Here is a 20,504-nt window from a genome sequence, read left to right on the forward strand (position 1 = left end):
TAACTGGACCCTGTAAAAAGTCTAAGCTTATCACCAGAAATGACCCCCCCCCCCCCCAACTGTTTACTGTATATATTTTTATTTTTGATTACTACTGGTTTATATGATGTTTTTGCATATTATTGTATATTATTGTTATTATAACACATTATAAAAGGACATTGACATTAAATTAAAATGAAAAGAAGTAGAAATAAAGCAGAAAGAGTAAAATGGTGGTGTAGAATAAAGAGGTGGTGGGCTTCAGATATTATAACATTAGCGGTTCTTAACATCACTTTGTGATTAGAATGTGTGGACATACTGCACTGTGACTGCTTGTCATGTGGTGTGAAAGACATCACAGATTAATAAAGTCTTGTCTTATTCCACAGGGTTACTGTGTGTGCTGAAAAGATGTGACTGTACAGGTACTATGTTTTATCTGTTGGGCCTTCTGTGCCTTTTATACACATGAAGCTTTTCTTTAGAAATGTTACTGTGGTAAACATGTGTAAATGAAAGCATTAACAGTACATAATAATAGTTGTTGTTGTTGTTGTTGTTGCATATATCATGTTATAATATGTTTTAACTTTATATTTCTGTCCTCAGGTTCTCTACAGGTAAAACTTGTGAATGGTCCTGATGGATGCTCTGGTAGAGTGGAGGTTTATCATGAAGGCCAGTGGGGAACAATATGTGATGAATACTGGGATCTCAATGATGCTCAAGTAGTGTGTAGACAGGTGGGCTGTGGAACAGCTCTGACAGCTAAAGGGAAGGCGTTCTTTGGTGAAGGCGTTGATAAAGTCTGGTTGGGTGGTATGACGTGTTTGGGCCATGAGAGGTTCCTTGATGCCTGCAGTCACAGTGGATATGGAGTTCGTCTCTATCCCCATGCTCAAGATGCTGGTGTGATCTGTTCAAGTAAGCTCAATGTTTTATTGTCTAAAATGGATTATTTATGTTGGTCACTTCTGTTTATGTTTCATGTAATTCACTTGATGAATTAACAAGTTATCCACTTGGATTACAGTTTATCTGAGATAAATTGTCAAAATATGTTTTCAAAAGACATCAGATCTCTTTGGATGACTAGGTATTAAACCATCATAGAGGCTTTTGGAGTACTATATCCTAACTTTTAGACACTCAATTGGTCAATTTGAACAGGAGTTAATGAATGATATTATTCTACACACAGTAACCAGTTTGCTGTTGGAGTTTCAGTCTCAACCGTTTTCAAAGCAAAGTACACTTCATCATGAAGTCATGTGCTGTTAACCCATTCAGACCGGGAGTGACATTTTTTGATTTCTTTGGGCTATTCAAAAACAGCAGATATACAAGCTCATAGCGCGGCACCGAGTGCCGCGCTATGAGCTTGTATATCTGCTATTTTTTTTTTGCAAATGTTTCAATATATATTTTTTTAAAGCGAAATTTTTTGACATAAATCGTAGCTTCTGGGGGATTCGACAATTGTCTTTTAAATCCTAACAAAAAAAAACTTGTTGCTATAATATCAGTGGTTTTCACGTCAAGGATCACAAAATGATATGTATTTGGCCGTGGACCCCCATCTCAAAATATGTTGTTCCAGGGACCCCCAGAAGCAATGATTTGAGTAAAAAAATAAATTAAAATTTTTTTTTATTCAAACATATTCACATTATTGTTTCTAAAATAGCAGATCTACAAGCTCATAGCGCTGCACTCTGTGCCGCGCTATGAGCTTGTAGATCTGCTATTTTTGAATAGGCAAAGGAATCTTAAAGTGACACAGACGCGTTGCCGGATTGAATGGGTTAAATTATACTGCTCCATTTTTTCTAGCCACTTCTGGACCCTGAAAACATATTTTCAGCTCAAGTCATGTAAACCTTTCCTTGAACCTTTGCATTTTTGACACTTTTAAATGTGTTTTTTACTGATTTCCAGACAAAGCCAGGCTGGTCAACGGCACCGACCGTTGCTCTGGTCGAGCGGAAGTCTTCCACAACGATGAGTGGGTGAAACTGTGTAGTAATGACTGGAGCTCAAGCAAGGCTGTGTTGACGTGTAGAGAGCTAGACTGTGGAGATCCAGTCAGTCCCCAAGTAAAACCTTACTTTGGTGAAAGCAAAGGGCTGAGAGGGTTTACAAGTAGGTGTTTGGGTAATGAGACCTCTATCGCACACTGCTCACTTCAGACCCACCCTGCAGCATGTGACAATGTTGCTCTGAAGTGTACAGGTATGTTTAGATAATCATTACATATGTTGGGCCTTCTGTGCCTTTAATACACATACAGCTTTTATGTAGGAAGGTTACTGTGGTAATCATTTGTAAATTTGTAAATTAAAGCATAAACAGTACATCATAATAATAATAAATGTAATAATAATAATAATTATTATTATTATTATTATTATCATATTTATTTTAGCATTACAACATGTATTATCGTTATTATTATTATTGTCGTTATATTATTATTATTATTATTACTATTATTAAGGGTGGTAATACTAATAATAGTAATTATTATTATTAGTAGTATTATTATTATTGTACATTCCATGTTGTAATATCTCTTAACTTTATATTTCTGTCCTCAGGTTCTCTACAGGTAAAACTTGTGAATGGTCCTGATGGATGCTCTGGTAGAGTGGAGGTTTATCATGAAGGCCAGTGGGGAACAATATGTGATTATCTCTGGGATCTCAATGATGCTCAAGTAGTGTGTAGACAGGTGGGCTGTGGAACAGCTCTGACAGCCAAAACGGGGGCGTTCTTTGGTGAAGGCCTTGGTAGAGTCTGGTTGAGTGGTATGAAGTGTTTGGGCCATGAGAGGTTCCTTGATGCCTGCAGTCACTATGGATATGGAGTTGCTACTTACTGCTCCCATGCTGATGATGCTGGTGTGATCTGTTCAAGTAAGCTCCATGTTTTATTGTCTGCCATGGATTATTTATGTTGTTCACTTCTGTTTATGTTTCATGTAATTCACTTGATGAATTAACGAGTTATCCCCTTGGATTACAGTTTATCTGAGATAAATTGTCAAAATATGTTTTCAAAAGACATCAGATCTCTTTGGATGACTAGGTATTAAACCAACATAGAGGCTTTTGGAGTACTATATCCTAACTTTTAGACACTCGATTGGTCAATTTGAACAAGAATTAATGAATGATATTATTCTACACACAGTAACCAGTTTGCTGTTGGAGTTTCAGTCTCAACCGTTTTCAAAGCAAAGTACACTTCATCATGAAGTCATGTGCTGTTAACCCATTCAGACCGGGAGTGTCATTTTTGTATTCCTTTGGGCTATTCAAAAATAGCAGATATACAAGCTCATAGCGCGGCACTCGGTGCCGCGCTATGAGCTTGTATATCTGCTATTTTTTTTTTTATCATGGGATTTCTTGCAAATCTTTGAATATATATATATATATTTTTTTAAAGCAAACATTTTTTAACTCAAATCTTTGCTTCTGGGGGATTCTAAAATTGTCTTCTAAATCCTAACAAAAATTCTAAGAAAAAACTTGTTGTTGCTATAATATCAGTGGTTTTCACGTCAAGGACCACAAAATGATATGTATTTGGCCGCGGACCCCCATCTCAAAATATGTTGTTCCAGGGACCCCCCAGAAGCAAAGATTTGAGTAAAAAAAAAAAACCTAATTTGGCAAACATATTCACGATTTTTCTAAAATAGCAGATCTACAAGCTCATAGCGCGGCACTCGGTGCCGCGCTATGAGCTTGTAGATCTGCTATTTTTGAATAGCCAAAGGAATCTTAAAGTGACACAGACGCGTTGCCGGATTGAATGGGTTAAATTATACTGCTCCATTTTTCTAGCCACTACTGGACCCTGAAAACATATTTTCAGCTCAAGTCATGTAAACCTTTCCTTGAACCTTTGCATTTCTGACACTTTTAAATGTGTTTTTTACTGATTTCCAGACAAAACCAGGCTGGTCAACGGCACCGACCGCTGCTCTGGTCGAGCGGAAGTCTTCCACAACGATGAGTGGGTGAAACTGTGTAGTAATGACTGGAGCTCAAGCAAGGCTGTGTTGACGTGTAGAGAGCTAGAATGTGGAGATCCAGTCAGTCCCCAAGTAAAACCTTACTTTGGTGAAAGCAAAGGGCTGAGAGGGTTTACAAGCAGGTGTTTGGGTAATGAGACCTCTATCACAGACTGCTCACTTCAGACCCACCCTGCAGCATGTGACAATGTTGCTCTGGAGTGTACAGGTAGGTTTTTATTATCATTACATCTATCTGTTGGGCCTTCTGTGCCTTTTATACACATACAGCTTTTATGTAGGAAGGTTACTGTGGTAATCATTTGTAAATTTGTAAATTAAAGCATAAACAGTACATCATAATAATAATAAATGTAATAATAATAATAATAATTATTATTATATTTATTTTAGCATTACAACATGTATTATCGTTATTATTATTATTATTGTCGTTATATTATTATTACTATTATTAAGGGTGGTAATACTAATAATAGTAATTATTATTATTAGTAGTATTATTATTATTGTACATTCCATGTTGTAATATCTCTTAACTTTATATTTCTGTCCTCAGGTTCTCCGCAGGTAAAACTTGTGAATGGTCCTGATGGATGCTCTGGTAGAGTGGAGGTTTATCATGAAGGCCAGTGGGGAACAATATGTGATTATCTCTGGGATCTCAATGATGCTCAAGTAGTGTGTAGACAGGTGGGCTGTGGAACAGCTCTGACAGCCAAAACGGGGGCGTTCTTTGGTGAAGGCCTTGGTAAAGTCTGGTTGGCTGGTATGAAGTGTTTGGGTCATGAGAGGTTCCTTGATGCCTGCAGTCACTATGGATATGGAGTTCTTCTCTGCCCCCATGCTCAAGATGCTGGTGTGATCTGTTCAAGTAAGCTCCATGTTTTATTGTCTAAAATGGATTATTTATGTTGTTCACTTCTGTTTATGTTTCATGTAATTCACTTGATGAATTAACCAGTTATCCACTTGGATTACAGTTTATCTGAGACATATTGTCAAAATATGTTTTCAAAAGACATCAGATCTCTTTGGATGACTTGGTATTAAACCATCATAGAGGCTTTTGGAGTACTATATCCTAACTTTTAGACACTCAATTGGTCAATTTGAACAGGAATTAATCAGTGGTGTAAAGTAAGTACATTTACTCACTGTACTTAAGTACAATTTTGAGGTATTTTTTTTATTTTTACTTCTACTCCACTCCATCTCAGAGGAAAATGTTGTACTTTTACTCCACTACAATTACTTGAAAACTTTAGTTACTAGTTACTTTGCAGATATAAATGATTACATTATAAAACATACATTAACCACTTTAGCCCTATTTTATACCTAAGCTATTTGAAAATAGCAGATCTAGAAGCTCACAAAGCATCGCATGGCGACGCGTTTTGAGCTTGTAGATCTGATATTTTCAAACATTTTAGTACTTTTACTTTTGTTACTTTAAGTACCTTTTCATACCAATACTTTTGTACTTTTACTCAAGTAAATTTTGAATTCTGGACTTTTACTTGTAACAGAGTACTTTTACATTGCAGTATTGATACTTTTACTTCAGTAAAACATTTTGAGAACTTTTTCCACCACTAGAGTTAATGAATGATATTATTCTACACACAGTAACCAGTTTGCTGTTGGAGTTTCAGTCTCAACCGTTTTCAAAGCAAAGTACACTTCATCATGAAGTCATTCACTCGAGTCACTCACTCGAGTCACTCGAAAAACAGCAGATATACAAGCTCAAAGCGCGGCCGCGCTATGAGCTTGTATACAGTATCTTCTATATTTTTGAACAATAATGGGATTTTTTTGCAAATCTTTGAATATATATTTTTAAAGCGACATTTTTTAACTCAAATCTTTGCTTCTGGGGGATTCTACAATTGTCTTCTAAATCCTAACAAAAAATCTAAGAAAAAACTTGTTGTTATAATATCAGTGGTTTTCATGTCAAGGACCACAAAATGATATGTATTTGGCCGCGGACCTCCATCTCAAAATATGTTGTTCCAGGGACCCCCCAGAAGCAAAGATTTCAGTAAAATATTTTATTTTAAAACAATGTATTCAAAGATTAGCAAATATATTCACGATTTTTCTAAAATAGCAGATCTACAAGCTCATAACGCGGCACTCGGTGCCGCGCTATGAGCTTGTATATCTGCTATTTTTGAATAGCCAAAGGAATCTTAAAGTGACACAGACTCGTTGCCAGATTGAATGGGTTAAATTATACTGCTCCATTTTTCTAGCCACTACTGGACCCTGAAAATATATTTTCAGCTCAAGTAAGTCATGTAAACCTTTCCTTGAACCTTTGCATTTCTGACACTTTTAATTTTTTTTACTGATTTCCAGACAAAGCCAGGCTGGTCAACGGCACCGACCGCTGCTCTGGTCGAGCGGAAGTCTTCCACAACGATGAGTGGGTGAAACTGTGTAGTAATGACTGGAGCTCAAGCAAGGCTGTGTTGACGTGTAGAGAGCTAGAATGTGGAGATCCAGTCAGTCCCCAAGTAAAACCTTACTTTGGTGAAAGCAAAGGGCTGAGAGGGTTTACAAGCAGGTGTTTGGGTAAAGAGACCTCTATCGCAGACTGCTCACTTCAGACCCACCCTGCAGCATGTGACAATGTTGCTCTGGAGTGTACAGGTATGTTTAGATAATCATTACATCTGTTGGGCCTTCTGTGCCTTTTATACACATACAGCTTTTATGTAGGAAGGTTACTGTGGTAATCAGTTGTAAATTAAAGCATAAACAGTACATCATAATAATAATAAATGTAGTAATAATAATAATAATAATAATTATTATTATTATTATTATGATTATTATAATATGTCTTTTAGCATTACAACATGTATTGTCGTTATTATTATTATTATTGTCGTTATATTATTATTATTATTACTATTATTAAGGGTGGTAATAATAATAATAGTAATTATTATTATTATTGTTCTTATTATTATATTTCATGTAGTAATATCTGTTAACTTTATATTTCTATCCTCAGGTTCTCCACAGGTAAAACTTGTGAATGGTCCTGATGGATGCTCTGGTAGAGTGGAGGTTTATCATGAAGGCCAGTGGGGAACAATATGTGATGTTCTCTGGGATCTCAATGATGCTCAAGTAGTGTGTAGACAGGTGGGCTGTGGAACAGCTCTGACAGCCAAAACGGGGGCGTTCTTTGGTGAAGGCCTTGGTGAAATCTGGTTGAATCGTATGCAGTGTTTGGGCCATGAGAGGTTCCTTGGTGCCTGCGGTCACTATGGATATGGAGTTATTAGCTGCTCCCATGCTTCGGATGCTGGTGTGATCTGTTCAAGTAAGCTCCATGTTTTATTGTCTGTCATGGATTATTTATGTTGTTCACTTCTGTTTATGTTTCATGTGATTCACTTGTCGACCAGCGGTGGGAAAAGTACAATTTTTTTTTTACTTAAGTACAAGTACTATAGAAATACTCTGTTACAAGTACAAGTCCAGAGTCCAAATGTACTTGAGTAAAAGTACAAAAGTATTGGCATCAAAATGTACTTAAAGTGCCAAAAGTAAAAGTACTAAAATGTTTGAAAATAGCAGATCTACAAGCTCACAAAGCGTCGCATCGCGATTCGCAACGCGTTGTGAGATTGTAGATCTGCTATTTTCAAATAGCCTAGGTATAAAATAGGGCTAAAGTGGTTCATGTATGTTTCATAACATCACAATTTATATCTAAGTAACTAGTAACTTTTCAAACAATTGTAGTGGAGTAAAAGTACAATATTTGCCTCTGAGATGTAGTGGAGTAGAAGTAAGTATTGGAAATTGGAAATACTCAAGTTAAGTACAAATTCCGCAAAATTGTACTTAAGTAAATATACTTAGTTACTTCACACCACTGTTGATGACATTAATGTATTATTCCCTAGGATCACAGTTTATGTAAAATACTTTCCAAAATGATTTTTCAAAACACATCCGATCTCATTGGAAGAATGAACGCACTCTGTAGAGGGACTATCTAGTTATGTATTCTGTTTTTAGGAATAGGAATCAGTATGAAGAAATCATTACTCTCTCTCTCTCTCTCTCCCTCCCTCTCCCTCTCCCTCTCCCTCTCTCTCTCTCTCTCTCCCTCTCTCTCTCTCTCTCTCTCTCTCTCTCTCTCAGAGTGCTTAAAGGTTTAATGACATTCACTTTTACACCACATTCAAAGTCTTTGTCTTGGTCCTTCAAAAGTGTACAAAAAGTTTTAAGTGAAAATTCCATTCCAGTGATCCATGGCAGGTGTTTTTCTCTCACATTTCTAAAGCCTTTTCAACTGCAATGAAAAAAGAAATCTTTGCCTGCGGGTGTCGCTGGTGAGGGATTTTGCCTGTCAATCATCGCCTCTGCTCCGCCCCCCCCAAAGGAAAGGATAGGGGAGGGGAGGGGCGATGAGGAGAGTGGGCGGGATTAATCGACTGTGACCTCACTGTCGAAGGGCCAAGCTCAGATTACTTTTCAGCCTAATTATTCAGAAAACCCCAGACCACAGAAAATCCACTGAATGTTCTAAGTTCAGGTTTTTTGGGTGTAATTGAGGTCATAAAACCCCAAAAAAAACATTGAAAATAAAAAAAGTGAAAATGAATGTCATGACACCTTTAAAGGACATATGTGGTCCTAATGCCTACTGTACTAACCTGCCTCGTAATTACACCTGCACCTGTGAGTCAGGATACACCAACCTGCACCTCAATTCCACCCATAAAGGCTGCATCGGTGAGTTACTAGACTGCTCTAGCGTGTCTCATATCTGGCATAGAGGGGCGGGTTCAAAATCTCTGGAGAAAAAGTCTGTCGGATCCCATTGGTTCATCAATCTGTCCGTCAGCCCCCGCCCCGCGCCCCTCCTCTCCAATGTGCAGCATTGAGAGCCCTGACGTCACAACATTTGGAGCGACGCCCACTGCACTCTGGTTGGTTGGGGAAATGAAACGCTTCCTATTACAGAAACGTCAACACGCTGGTCCAGGCTTTTATTTTTGAGCAAAAATAAAAAATAAAAGCCTGGAGATCGAGGCTAGTGAGTTACAAACAAAAACATTTTCTGCTTATCTTCCCACATAGTCCTTAGGGACCTATCTTCCGCGTAGCGCCGAGCGTTAAGTAAATTTAACAATTGCGTCGGGGGGACGATACCGAATGCACCTTTCACCCGGCTTTAAGGGGCATTGCGCCACATTGCGCCGGGCAGAAGATAGGACCCCAGAGTTAAATTAACACTCCTGCACCCTGACTCTCTCTACATCTCCCCACCAACATTTGACCCTGTCCATGATACCACTACTTCCTATCCTCTCCAGTAGGGTTTAGTGTTAGAGGTAATCTATCTCACATGAATCAAATCCCACATGAATGCAGCAAATGATCCAAAAGGTCATAGTCTCTAATGTGAGCTTTACCATGATAGACCATGACTGTGTTTTAACCCTTGCATTGTGTTAGAAACCTGCTGACACTGTTGGTGTTATCTCGCTATAATAGACTAATATTAGAACACACTTCCAAAAATAAAATACTAGTTTTCGTTTTTTAACTTAATTTTTTTTCAATATTGTAAAAAAAATCGTGACATCTGTGGAATTAAGGGTCAAAATGTACCCATATACCATAGAAGGTAAAAAGTCATTTATTTTTCATAAACCCAAACTTTATTTTACTCCTAATAGCAAATGCAAATTGAGGACAAGTTTCTCTCACTCTCAAACATGTAAACATTGCAATACTGATTATTTGGGGGGAATTGAGCCACACTTCTCTGCCGGGTCATATTTGACCCTTAACACCACAGAGACTTTATTTTATAGAGACCATCAGAATGAACTAAAATGGTGGTAATTCATTTTGTTAAAATAGCTTTTTCTGAGGATATGTGAAGCCTTGTTCCAATAATGAAATAAAATATAAAGGGTACTTTTTACCTATTTAAACTTGACAATGGGTCAAAAATGACCCGAACACAATGGAAGGGTTAAGAGTCACCTCAAGTAATGTTCTCTGTCTCCAACCCCCACCACACACTACCTCCACTCCCTCCTGCACCATCCAGATAAAGATGAATGTCTGGAAGATGGAGACATTTGTGGCGTGAAGGGGACTTGTGAAAACCATGAAGGGAGCTACTGGTGCAATTGCTCAGCTGGGTACAGTAACTACGGCAACGAAAGGACCCCATGCTCAGGTGAGATCCATGACACCATTAGGATTTAAAAAAACTTAAACCCTTGTTGACTGGAGTCTTCCAGGGCTCTATACTAGGTGCCCTCTTTTTTGTCTCCGCCAGGCCAAAGGCGTGGCCGAGACTATGTTTTGCACCATTTCTGTTTGTCCGTCCGTCTGCCTGTGTGTGTGGAATAGGCTTGGGTGTGCCTGTATGTGTGTGAGTGATAGGATTCAGGTATGCCTGTCTGTCTGTCTGTCTTTCTGTCTGTCTTTCTGTCTGATTGAATGAGTGAGTGACTGAGTTTGCAGGTATCTGGAGGGAGCTGATTGGTTCCAGCCTTCTGGAGGAAAGTGTAAAAGGCTGGCTTTCCCTCAGCTCCTGTGGGCTCTCCTCTCTCCACTTCCAGCAAGACTGCCAGCCAACCAGTAGAATTTCTATGTAGAATGTTTGTTAGGAGTTATTTTAACAGCCTTGGGTTTTGATTTGAAGTTCAGGTTCTTATGTAGGTTTCTTAGGTTTATTGTTTTGACTTAATTCCCATCCAGAAGTCACTGGCTGTTTTATAAAAAAAACTATAAAAAGGCTGCAAACCCTTGTTACTGGTGGTTCTTTGGAGCTGGACACAGGGGGGTCCCACTTTTTGTGTTGCGCCTTAAGGTTCCCCTAGACCGGGGTGTAACAGTGATATTACTCCTACAGATTTTGTCCAAACATCTCGCAAATCTGTACACATTATCTCTATAGTCATGTGATAAAGACGGATCTGTCCAAGTTTTCATATTCCATCAACATTGCTGGCCCCTAAGAACCTACCTGACCTGGCGGAGACAAGATGCACTTTTTCTAGGTTCCCTCGAATCCCTCTATATCTACAAATATCTTCAGCGAACACATGCATTGTGACACGTTGTCACGTCAAGTAATGTTCTCTGTCTCCAACCCCCACCACACACTACCTCCACTCCCTCCTGCACCATCCAGATAAAGATGAATGTCTGGAAGATGGAGACATTTGTGGCGTGAAGGGGACTTGTGAAAACCATGAAGGGAGCTACTGGTGCAATTGTTCAGCTGGGTACAGTAACTACGGCAACGAAAGGACCCCATGCTCAGGTGAGATCCATGACACCATTAGGATTTTAAAAACTGTGTTGACTGGAGTCCCCCAGGGCTCTATACTAGGTATATATTTTTAAAGCAAACATTTTTAACTCAAATCTTTGCTTCTGGGGGATTCTACAATTATCTTCTAAATCCTAACAAAAATTCTAAGAAAAAACGTGCTTGTTGCTATAATATCAGTAGTTTTCATGTCAAGAACCACAAAATGATATGTATTTGGCCGCGGACCCCCACCTCAAAATATGTTGTTCCAGGGACCCCCCAGTAGCAAAGATTTGAGTAAATAAATATATATTAAAAAAAATGTATTCAAAGATTGGCAAACATATTCACGATTTTTCTAAAATAGCAGATCTACAAGCTCGTAGCGCGGCACTCGGTGCCGCGCTATGAGCTTGTATATCTGCTATTTTTGAATAGCCAAAGGAATCTTAAAGTGACACAGACGCGTTGCCGGATTGAATGGGTTAAATTATACTGCTCCATTTTTCTAGCCACTTCTGGACCCTGAAAACATATTTTCAGCTCAAGTCATGTAAACCTTTCCTTGAACCTTTGCATTTCTGACACTTTTCAATGTGTTTTTCAACAGCAACGGCACTGACCGTTGCTCTGTATGGATACTTTTCAAAATAAAGTTTGGTACCCAAGGCTAGAATCCATCAGTAGGTCCTAAAGAAGCTTCATTAAAGAATTGGCGCTTTTATCCGCTTCGTTTCGATAATCTTGCTAAGCTATCCCACTACACACCCCATACACTAAATTGTTTCTAGTTAAAGATTAATATCACTACGCTAAAGACATTTTGTTTTGTTTTAAGGACGTGACGTCACGTCAGGGGGCAAATCAGTTTGGCCTGTTTTGAGACCAATTTACAGAAAACCTCAGATATGCTGTGAAAGCCTGAGTGTTCAAACTGGGGTATTTTTTGGGATAGAAGAGAGGTAGGGGAGACCAAAAACACACACAAAAGAAGAAAAGTTAAAATTCATGGTGTAGTCCCTTTAAACAAGGTAATGAACCTTTCCTTCACTGTTTAACACCTTGAGGAACCACTGTAAACACCTCTGTCATACTGTGACACTGTATTCACAGTAATGATTAATGAAGGTCTGAAAGTAGTTTGATAAGAAGTCTAAGAAATAAGACGAGTCGATTGCAGAGTAAAACATTGTAAATGAGGCGGGGCTCCATGTGATTAATGGTCATTGATCAAAAGAACGTCCCACACCACATACATGGATGTGCTAATTAAAGAAAGATGGTGGTGTAAAAAGCACAAACAAACTGGACAGATGTACTGTATGGAGAATGAAGATGACTGGAGACACAGATGGAGGGCTCGTCTGAGGATGATGTAGGCTACAGAGATATAGATATTTTTTATTAAATCGATTATTCTTTTTAATTAAAATTGATGATCGATTATGCTTTATAATCAATTAAATCTACAATTCAATATTGTAAAAAAAATAGTGACATCTGTGGAGTTAAGGGTCAAAATGTACCCATATACCATAGAAGGTAAAAAGTCATTTATTTTTCATAAACCCAAACTTTATTTTACTCCTAATAGCAAATGCAAATTGAGGACAAGTTTCTCTCACTCTCAAACATGTAAACATTGCAATACTGATTATTTGGGGGGAATTGAGCCACACTTCTCTGCCGGGTCATATTTGACCCTTAACACCACAGAGACTTTATTTTATAGAGACCATCAGAATGAACTAAAATGGTGGTAATTCATTTTGTTGCGTTAAAATAGCTGTTTCTGAGGATATGTGAAGCCTTGTTCCAATAATGAAATAAAATATAAAGGGTACTTTTTACCTATTTAAACTTGACAATGGGTCAAAAATGACCCGAACACAATGGAAGGGTTAAGAGTCACCTCAAGTAATGTTCTCTGTCTCCAACCCCCACCACACACTACCTCCACTCCCTCCTGCACCATCCAGATAAAGATGAATGTCTAGAAGATGGAGACATTTGTGGCGTGAAGGGGACTTGTGAAAACCATGAAGGGAGCTACTGGTGCAATTGTTCAGCTGGGTACAGTAACTACGGCAACGAAAGGACCCCATGCTCAGGTGAGATCCATGACACCATTAGGATTTTAAAAAACTTAAACCCTTGTTGACTGGAGTCTTCCAGGGCTCTATACTAGGTACCCTCTTTTTTGTCTCCGCCAGGCCAAAGGCGTGGCCGAGACTATGTTTTGCACCATTTCGGTCTGTCCGTCCGTCTGCCTGTGTGTGTCGAATAGGCTTGGGTGTGCCTGTATGTGTGTGAGTGATAGGATTCAGGTATGCCTGTCTGTCTGTCTGTCTGTCTTTCTGTCTGTCTTTCTGTCTGATTGAATGAGTGAGTTTGCAGGTATCTGGAGGGAGCTGATTGGTTCCAGCCTTCTGGAAGAAAGTGTAAAAGGCTGGCTTTCCCTCAGCTCCTGTGGGCTCTCCTCTCTCCACTTCCAGCAAGACTGCCAGCCAACCAGTAGAACTTCTATGTAGAATGTTTGTTAGGAGTTATTTTAACAGCCTTGGGTTTTGATTTGAAGTTCAGGTTCTTATGTAGGTTTCTTAGGTTTATTGTTTTGACTTAATTCCCATCCAGAAGTCACTGGCTGTTTTATAAAAAAAACTATAAAAAGGCTGCAAACCCTTGTTACTGGTGGTTCTTTGGAGCTGGAAACAGGGGGGTCCCACTTTTTGTGTTGCGCCTTAAGGTTCCCTTAGGCCGGTGTGTAACAGTGATATTACTCCTACAGATTGTGTCTCGCAAATCTGTACACATTATCTCTATAGTCATGTGATCAAGACGGATCTCTCCAAGTTTTCATATTCCATCAACATTGCTGGCCCCTAAGAACCTACCTGACCTGGCGGAGACAAGGTGCACTTTTTCTAGGTTCCCTCGAATCCCTCTATATCTACAAATATCTTCAGCGAACACATGCATTGTGACACGTTGTGACATGTTGTGAGCTTGTAGATCTGCTATTTCACCAAATGTTCACCCTAGACTGTAGTTAAATTCTCAACCCTGTTTCCTCATACAAGTTTGAGTGTTATATTTCCGTTTTGGCAACTGTGTTTCTTTTCACTCTTGGCAAACTGCACTAATGTTTTTGTTTATTCTTTTTGTGCATTTAACCCAGTATCTGTTCAGTGGTTCTCTGAGCAAGTCTTTTGCTCAGTACCCCCTTTACCTGATTTCTGAATCCATGTACCCCCTATACCCAACTGCAACTGCAAGAAAAATGCAAGAGAAAACCATAGCTAGCATATAATGATGAATGAATGATAACCCACCTTTTGAAGAACATTACAAATAAGACATGGAGTGAAAGAATTAAAATGACTAAACAAAACATTAAAGACCAGCTGCAATGCTCTTCACGGACTCAGGAATTCCCCCACAATACACACACACACACACACACTTGCTGCAGCTAATTTTAGGGACCTATCTTCCGCGTAATAAGGAGCGCTAAGTAAATTTAACGATACCGAATGCACCTTGCACCCGGCTTTAAGGGGCATTGGGCCGGGCAGAAGATAGGGCCCCAGACTTAATTTAACACTCCTGCACCCTGACTCTCTCCATCTCCCCATCAACATTTGACCCTGTCCATGATACCACTACTTCCTATCCTCTCCAGTAGGGTTTAGTGTTATAGGTAATCTCACATGAATCAAATCCCACATGAATGCAACAAATGCTCCAAAAGGTCGGAGCGTCTAATGTGTGCTTTACCATGATAGACCATAACTGTGTTTTAAGAGTCACGTCAAGTAATGTTCTCTGTCTCCAACCCCCACCACACACTACCTCCACTCCCTCCTGCACCATCCAGATAAAGATGAATGTCTGGAAGATGGAGACATTTGTGGCGTGAAGGGGACTTGTGAAAACCATGAAGGGAGCTACTGGTGCAATTGTTCAGCTGGGTACAGTAACTATGGCAACGAAAGGACCCCATGTTCAGGTGAGATCCATGACACCATTATGATTTAAAAAACTTAAACCCTTGTTGACAGGAGTCCCCCAGGGCTCTATACTAGGTGCCCTCCTTTTTGTCTCTGCCAGGCGTGGCCAGCTTTCCCTCAGCTCCTGGGGGCTCTCCTCTCTCCACTTCCAGCAAGACTGCCAGCCAACCAGTAGAACTTCTATGTAGAATGTTTGTTAGGAGTTATTGTTGATTTTAACAGCCTTGGGTTTCGTAGGGGCAGTGGTCTTTATTTTGATCTAAGTTTCTCTCGAATTCTGATCATGTATTAGGTCAATGATTTGTAATTTGGTTTCTTTTGATTTGAAGTTCAGGTTCTTATGTAGGTTTCTTTGGTTTATTGTTTTGACTTAACGCCCATCCTGAAGTCACTGGATTTTTTATAAAAACCCATAAAAAGGCTGCAAACCCTGAAACAGGGGGGTCCCACTGTTTGTGTTGAGCCTTAAGGTTCCCCTAGGCCGGGGTGTAACAGTGATATTACTCCTACAGATTTTGTCCAAACATCACGCAAATCTGTAAACATTATCTCTATAGTCATGTGATCAAGACGGATCTGTCCAAGTTTTCATATTCCATCAACATTGCTGGCCCCCAATAACCTACCTGACCTGGCGGAGACCTGTGCTCCAAGGAGCACTTTTACTACTTTCCTTCTATATCTACAAATATATTCAGCGAACACATGCATTGTGACACGCTGTGACATGTTGTGAGCTTGTAGATCTGCCATTTTCACCAAATGTTCACCCTACGCTGTAGTCAAATTCTCAACCCTGGTTACCTCATACAAGTTTGAGTGTTCTATTTCCGTTTTGGAAAGTTTATTTTCACTCTTGGCAAACTGCACTTATGTTTTTGTTTATAATTGTTTTGCATTTAACCCAGTATCTGTTCAGTGGCTCTCTGAGCAAGTCTTTTGCTCAGTAACCCCTTTACCTGATTTCTGAATCCATGTACCCCTTTACCTGATTTTTGAATCCATGTACCCCCTAGACCCAACTGTAACTGCAAGAAAACTGCAAGAGAAAACCATAGCTAGCATATAATGATGAATGAATGATAACCCACCTTTTGAAGAACATGACAAATAAGACATGGAGTGAAATCATTACAATTACAAAAAAAACATTAAAAACCAACTGCTCTTTGCACACAATAAACTGACACACAACACACACACACACACACACACACACACACACACACACACACACACACACACACACACACACACACACACACACACACACACACACACACACACACACACACACACACACACACACACTTGCTGCAGTTAATTGTAGGAACATATCTTCCGCATAGCGCAGAGCGTTAAGTAATTTAACAACTGCGTCGGAGGGACGATACCGAATGCACCTTGCACCCGGCTTTAAGGGGCATTGTGCCGGGCAGAAGATAGGGCCCCAGAGTTAAATTAACACTCCTGCACCCTGACTCTCTCTCCATCTCCCCACCAACATTTGACCCTGACCATGATAACACTACTTCCTATCCTCTCCAGTAGGGTTTAGTGTTATAAGGTAATCTATCTCACATGAATCAAATCCCACATAAATGCAGAAAATGCTCCAAAAGGTCGGAGTGTCTAATGTGTGCTTTGCCATGATAGACCATAACTGTGTTTTAAGAGTCACGTCAAGTAATGTTCTCTGTCTCCAACCCCCACCACACACTACCTCCACTCCCTCCTGCACCATCCAGATAAAGATGAATGTCTGGAAGATGGAGACATTTGCGGCGTGAAGGGGACTTGTGAAAACCATGAAGGGAGCTACTGGTGCAATTGTTCAGCTGGGTACAGTAACTACGGCAACGAAAGGACCCCATGCTCAGGTGAGATCCATGACACCATTAGGATTTAAAAAATCACACCCAGTGTGAAGTGGGCGGTGTGGTCATCATAGTGATTGAAGCTCACTTCCAAAAAAAATGATTTCTGGAAGTGCATAATCCTACTTATAGGTTATTAATGTCATCATGTGTCTCGCTAGCCAATCACAGTGCTGAATAGAGTCAGCCAATAGAGTCAGCCAATCACAGTATAGCTAGGGGTCTACTAATGGGCCAATCACAGTGCAGGAAACTAATACTAATGAGGTGTCCCAACCCCACTTATAGGGGCGGCTACACCGCCCAAAAACGTAAAACCTAGTTGACTGGAGTCCCCCAGGGCTCTATACTAGGTACCCTCCTTTTTGTCTCCGCCAGATCAAAGGTGTGGCCGAGACTATGTTTTGCACCCTTTCTGTTTGTCCATCCGTCCGTCCGTCAATCCGTGTGTGTGGTTTAGGCTTGGGTGTGCCTGTATGTGTGTGAGTGATGGGATTCAGGTGTGCCTGTCCGTCTCTCTCACACACACACACACACACACACACACACACACACACACACACACACACACACACACACACACACACACACACACACACACACACACACACACACACACTTACTTGCTGCAGCTAATTGTATTGTTTTATTGTTTTATTGGATCTTGTTTATTCGATACGCTTATTTGTTTTAGCTCTTGCTCATTTGATTTTCCTATTTGTCTCATCTGTTTAAGAAAGTAGGTAGCTGATATATTGCATTTTTACCTTAGCGCTAGCCAGGTATACTCTTAGTTGCTTGTTTTAGAAGAGAATGCACTTAAGACTTCTGGTGATTAGTAGTTTCCTTCCCTACCTCTGTTGAATGCACTTATTGTAAGTCGCTTTGGATAAAAGTGTCTGCTAAATGACTGTAATGTAATGTTTTGTTTAAAGGTTAAAGCACTATTCCCATAGTAATCATTGCTATAGAGTGTTGGTTCAGTAACAGGAGTCTCTCCTGTTCTTTAATAAACAGAAAATAAATGTTCAGGTAGGTGACAACATTTCAGCCAATCAGGAGAGAGTACCCATTTATCAGCTTAATGTTTTATGTTCCAGTTCCAATTGTGTGTCTGCTCATTTCTTTGTGTCATCACTTCCAATTTAACTTGTTTAATCTGTATCCTGACTGAGATCTCTATCTTGATTGGATCAAATTGGTATCCTGACCTGAAAATGCATGTTCTGTTTAATAAAGAACTGGAGAGACATGGAGACTCCTGTTACTGAACAAACACTCTATAGCAATGAGCAACTATGTCATTACATAGTCATATAGTGATGTGTTACTGTATAGCTCTGATCAGTGTAATGTCTTCCATGCAGAGGTACAGTGTGACCAGTTCAAAGCAGACAGTACACAGGTGAGTTATATGTACTGTATGTATGAATGAATGTATGTATGTATGTACGTACGTACATACTGTAAGTACAAACAAACATGTTTACTCTCTGTCTTTCTGTCTGTCTGTCTGTCTGTCTGTCTGTCTGTCTGTCTGTCTGTCTACAGTCTTCATCAGGTCTGTCTCATATGTTGTCCCTGATGTGGAACAGCTGCACTGACCTGTCTGAAGGAAAGCCAAGTCATGGAGATGTACTACTAAAGGTAGCAATCATGGATGACACACACACACACACACACACACACACACACACACACACACACACACACACACACACACACACACACACACACACACACACACACACACACACACATATACACACACACCTTGTATGCTGTCAACTCTCCTCTGTTGTGTAGATGTTTACAGCAGTGGAAGACCTGCTGGAGTCCCCCGCTCACCTCGACAACAGTGACAAGGTGACTGGGTTGCTTCAGATAGTGGAGGATGCTGTGAGGCTAATCGGACCTCAGCTCCAAGACAACTACACCCACATAGAGACAAACCAGACAGGTACACACACACACACACACACACACACACACACACACACACACACACACACACACACACACACAGGTGCACACGCACGCATGCACACAACATTCGGTAATGTAAAGTAATGACATTGTTGGAGGTGTAGGTAGAAACGTTTTGTGTTGTTCTTTAACACTTTAATTAAAGGTAGGGTAAGTGATATTTTTTGGTTAAAACAAAAAGTATTTTGTTAAAAGGTTAAAGCACTATATTCTGATAGTAATCATTGCTATAGTGTTTGTTCAGTAACAGGAGTCTCCCCGTCTCTCCAGCTCTTTAATAAACAGAAAATACATTTTCCGGTAGGTGTCAAAATCTCAGCCAATCAGGAGAAAGTACCCATTTTTAAGCTTCATTTTTATAGTGTTCCAGTTCCAATTTTGCCTGCTCATTTCTTAGTGTCATCACTTCCAATTTCACTTGTTTAATCTATATCCTGATTGAGTCCTGATTGAGAATACATTTTCTGTTTTATAAAGAGCTGGAGAGACAAGGAGACTCCTTTCACTGAACAAACACTCTATAGCAATGAGTACTATCAGAATATAGAGCTATTTAACACTTATTTTAACCAAAGAAAATCACTTACCCTACCTTTAAAGCAACAAATGACCACATCCAGTGACTTATAATCATGCATTATAAGTATGAGAACCATAATACACTTGATCCTGGCCAAAATAAAATGTCTGTGAGGGAGCACTGCAGTAATTATGAAGTCGTTATGATTCTTGATTCATGTCATTATAAAAGGCTTTATAATGTGTTATGATTGCATTATGTGTACTTATGATTGGTTATACTGTAAACGTAGTGTTATAAGCAGATTACAATGCATTTATGTTTGACCTTATACTGTAAGTCATGATGACATGTTTAATAATGTGTTATGATTATAGTTATACACTCTTATACGATTTATAATGTGTTCTAGAGATTTCATATGTTTCATAGACTCACTGAAATGGGTTTTGTGTTTGAATAGAGGCGGAGCTTGCTGTGAGGAAGGGAAAGACTCCGCCCACTGGACCAATTCATCTGAGCAGTCACAGTGCTACTCTAGACACTGACTGGCAGACATTCATTTGGAATGGAACATACGCTGGTAAACTCTCCTCTTCTCTCCTCTCCTTTATATCTCTCCTACTGATAAAGGTAGCAGCAAAATGCTAATTCCGCAAAGACTGAGCTAACACAACAACACAATATAACAAAATAATAACAAAAATAATGTTAGGCCAGCGTCTGTTTCTGTCAGATTTTTTCTTTATTTGTCCTTTATTTATAC

General features: G+C 39.6%; 1 protein-coding gene across 1 annotated transcript in view; it reads left to right on the forward strand.

Annotated features, from left to right (window-relative positions):
- Positions 1 to 20,504, forward strand: part of LOC308104227 (uncharacterized protein) — a 34,972-nt gene that overhangs the window by 7,169 nt on the left and 7,299 nt on the right. The window contains exons 2-18 of the mRNA XM_080454588.1: positions 375 to 410; positions 595 to 909; positions 1,924 to 2,217; positions 2,583 to 2,900; positions 3,942 to 4,235; positions 4,587 to 4,901; positions 6,398 to 6,691; positions 7,059 to 7,373; positions 10,128 to 10,259; positions 11,223 to 11,354; positions 13,325 to 13,456; positions 15,223 to 15,354; positions 17,104 to 17,235; positions 18,600 to 18,637; positions 18,784 to 18,879; positions 19,039 to 19,192; positions 20,202 to 20,321. Coding sequence (XP_080310714.1) covers positions 375 to 410; positions 595 to 909; positions 1,924 to 2,217; positions 2,583 to 2,900; positions 3,942 to 4,235; positions 4,587 to 4,901; positions 6,398 to 6,691; positions 7,059 to 7,373; positions 10,128 to 10,259; positions 11,223 to 11,354; positions 13,325 to 13,456; positions 15,223 to 15,354; positions 17,104 to 17,235; positions 18,600 to 18,637; positions 18,784 to 18,879; positions 19,039 to 19,192; positions 20,202 to 20,321 — 3,249 coding nt within the window. The remainder of the gene's footprint in view (positions 1 to 374; positions 411 to 594; positions 910 to 1,923; positions 2,218 to 2,582; positions 2,901 to 3,941; positions 4,236 to 4,586; positions 4,902 to 6,397; positions 6,692 to 7,058; positions 7,374 to 10,127; positions 10,260 to 11,222; positions 11,355 to 13,324; positions 13,457 to 15,222; positions 15,355 to 17,103; positions 17,236 to 18,599; positions 18,638 to 18,783; positions 18,880 to 19,038; positions 19,193 to 20,201; positions 20,322 to 20,504) is intronic.

The sequence above is a fragment of the Gymnoscopelus braueri genome (assembly GCF_963280865.1).
Source record: "Gymnoscopelus braueri genome assembly, chromosome: 17".
NCBI lineage: Eukaryota > Metazoa > Chordata > Actinopteri > Myctophiformes > Myctophidae > Gymnoscopelus > Gymnoscopelus braueri.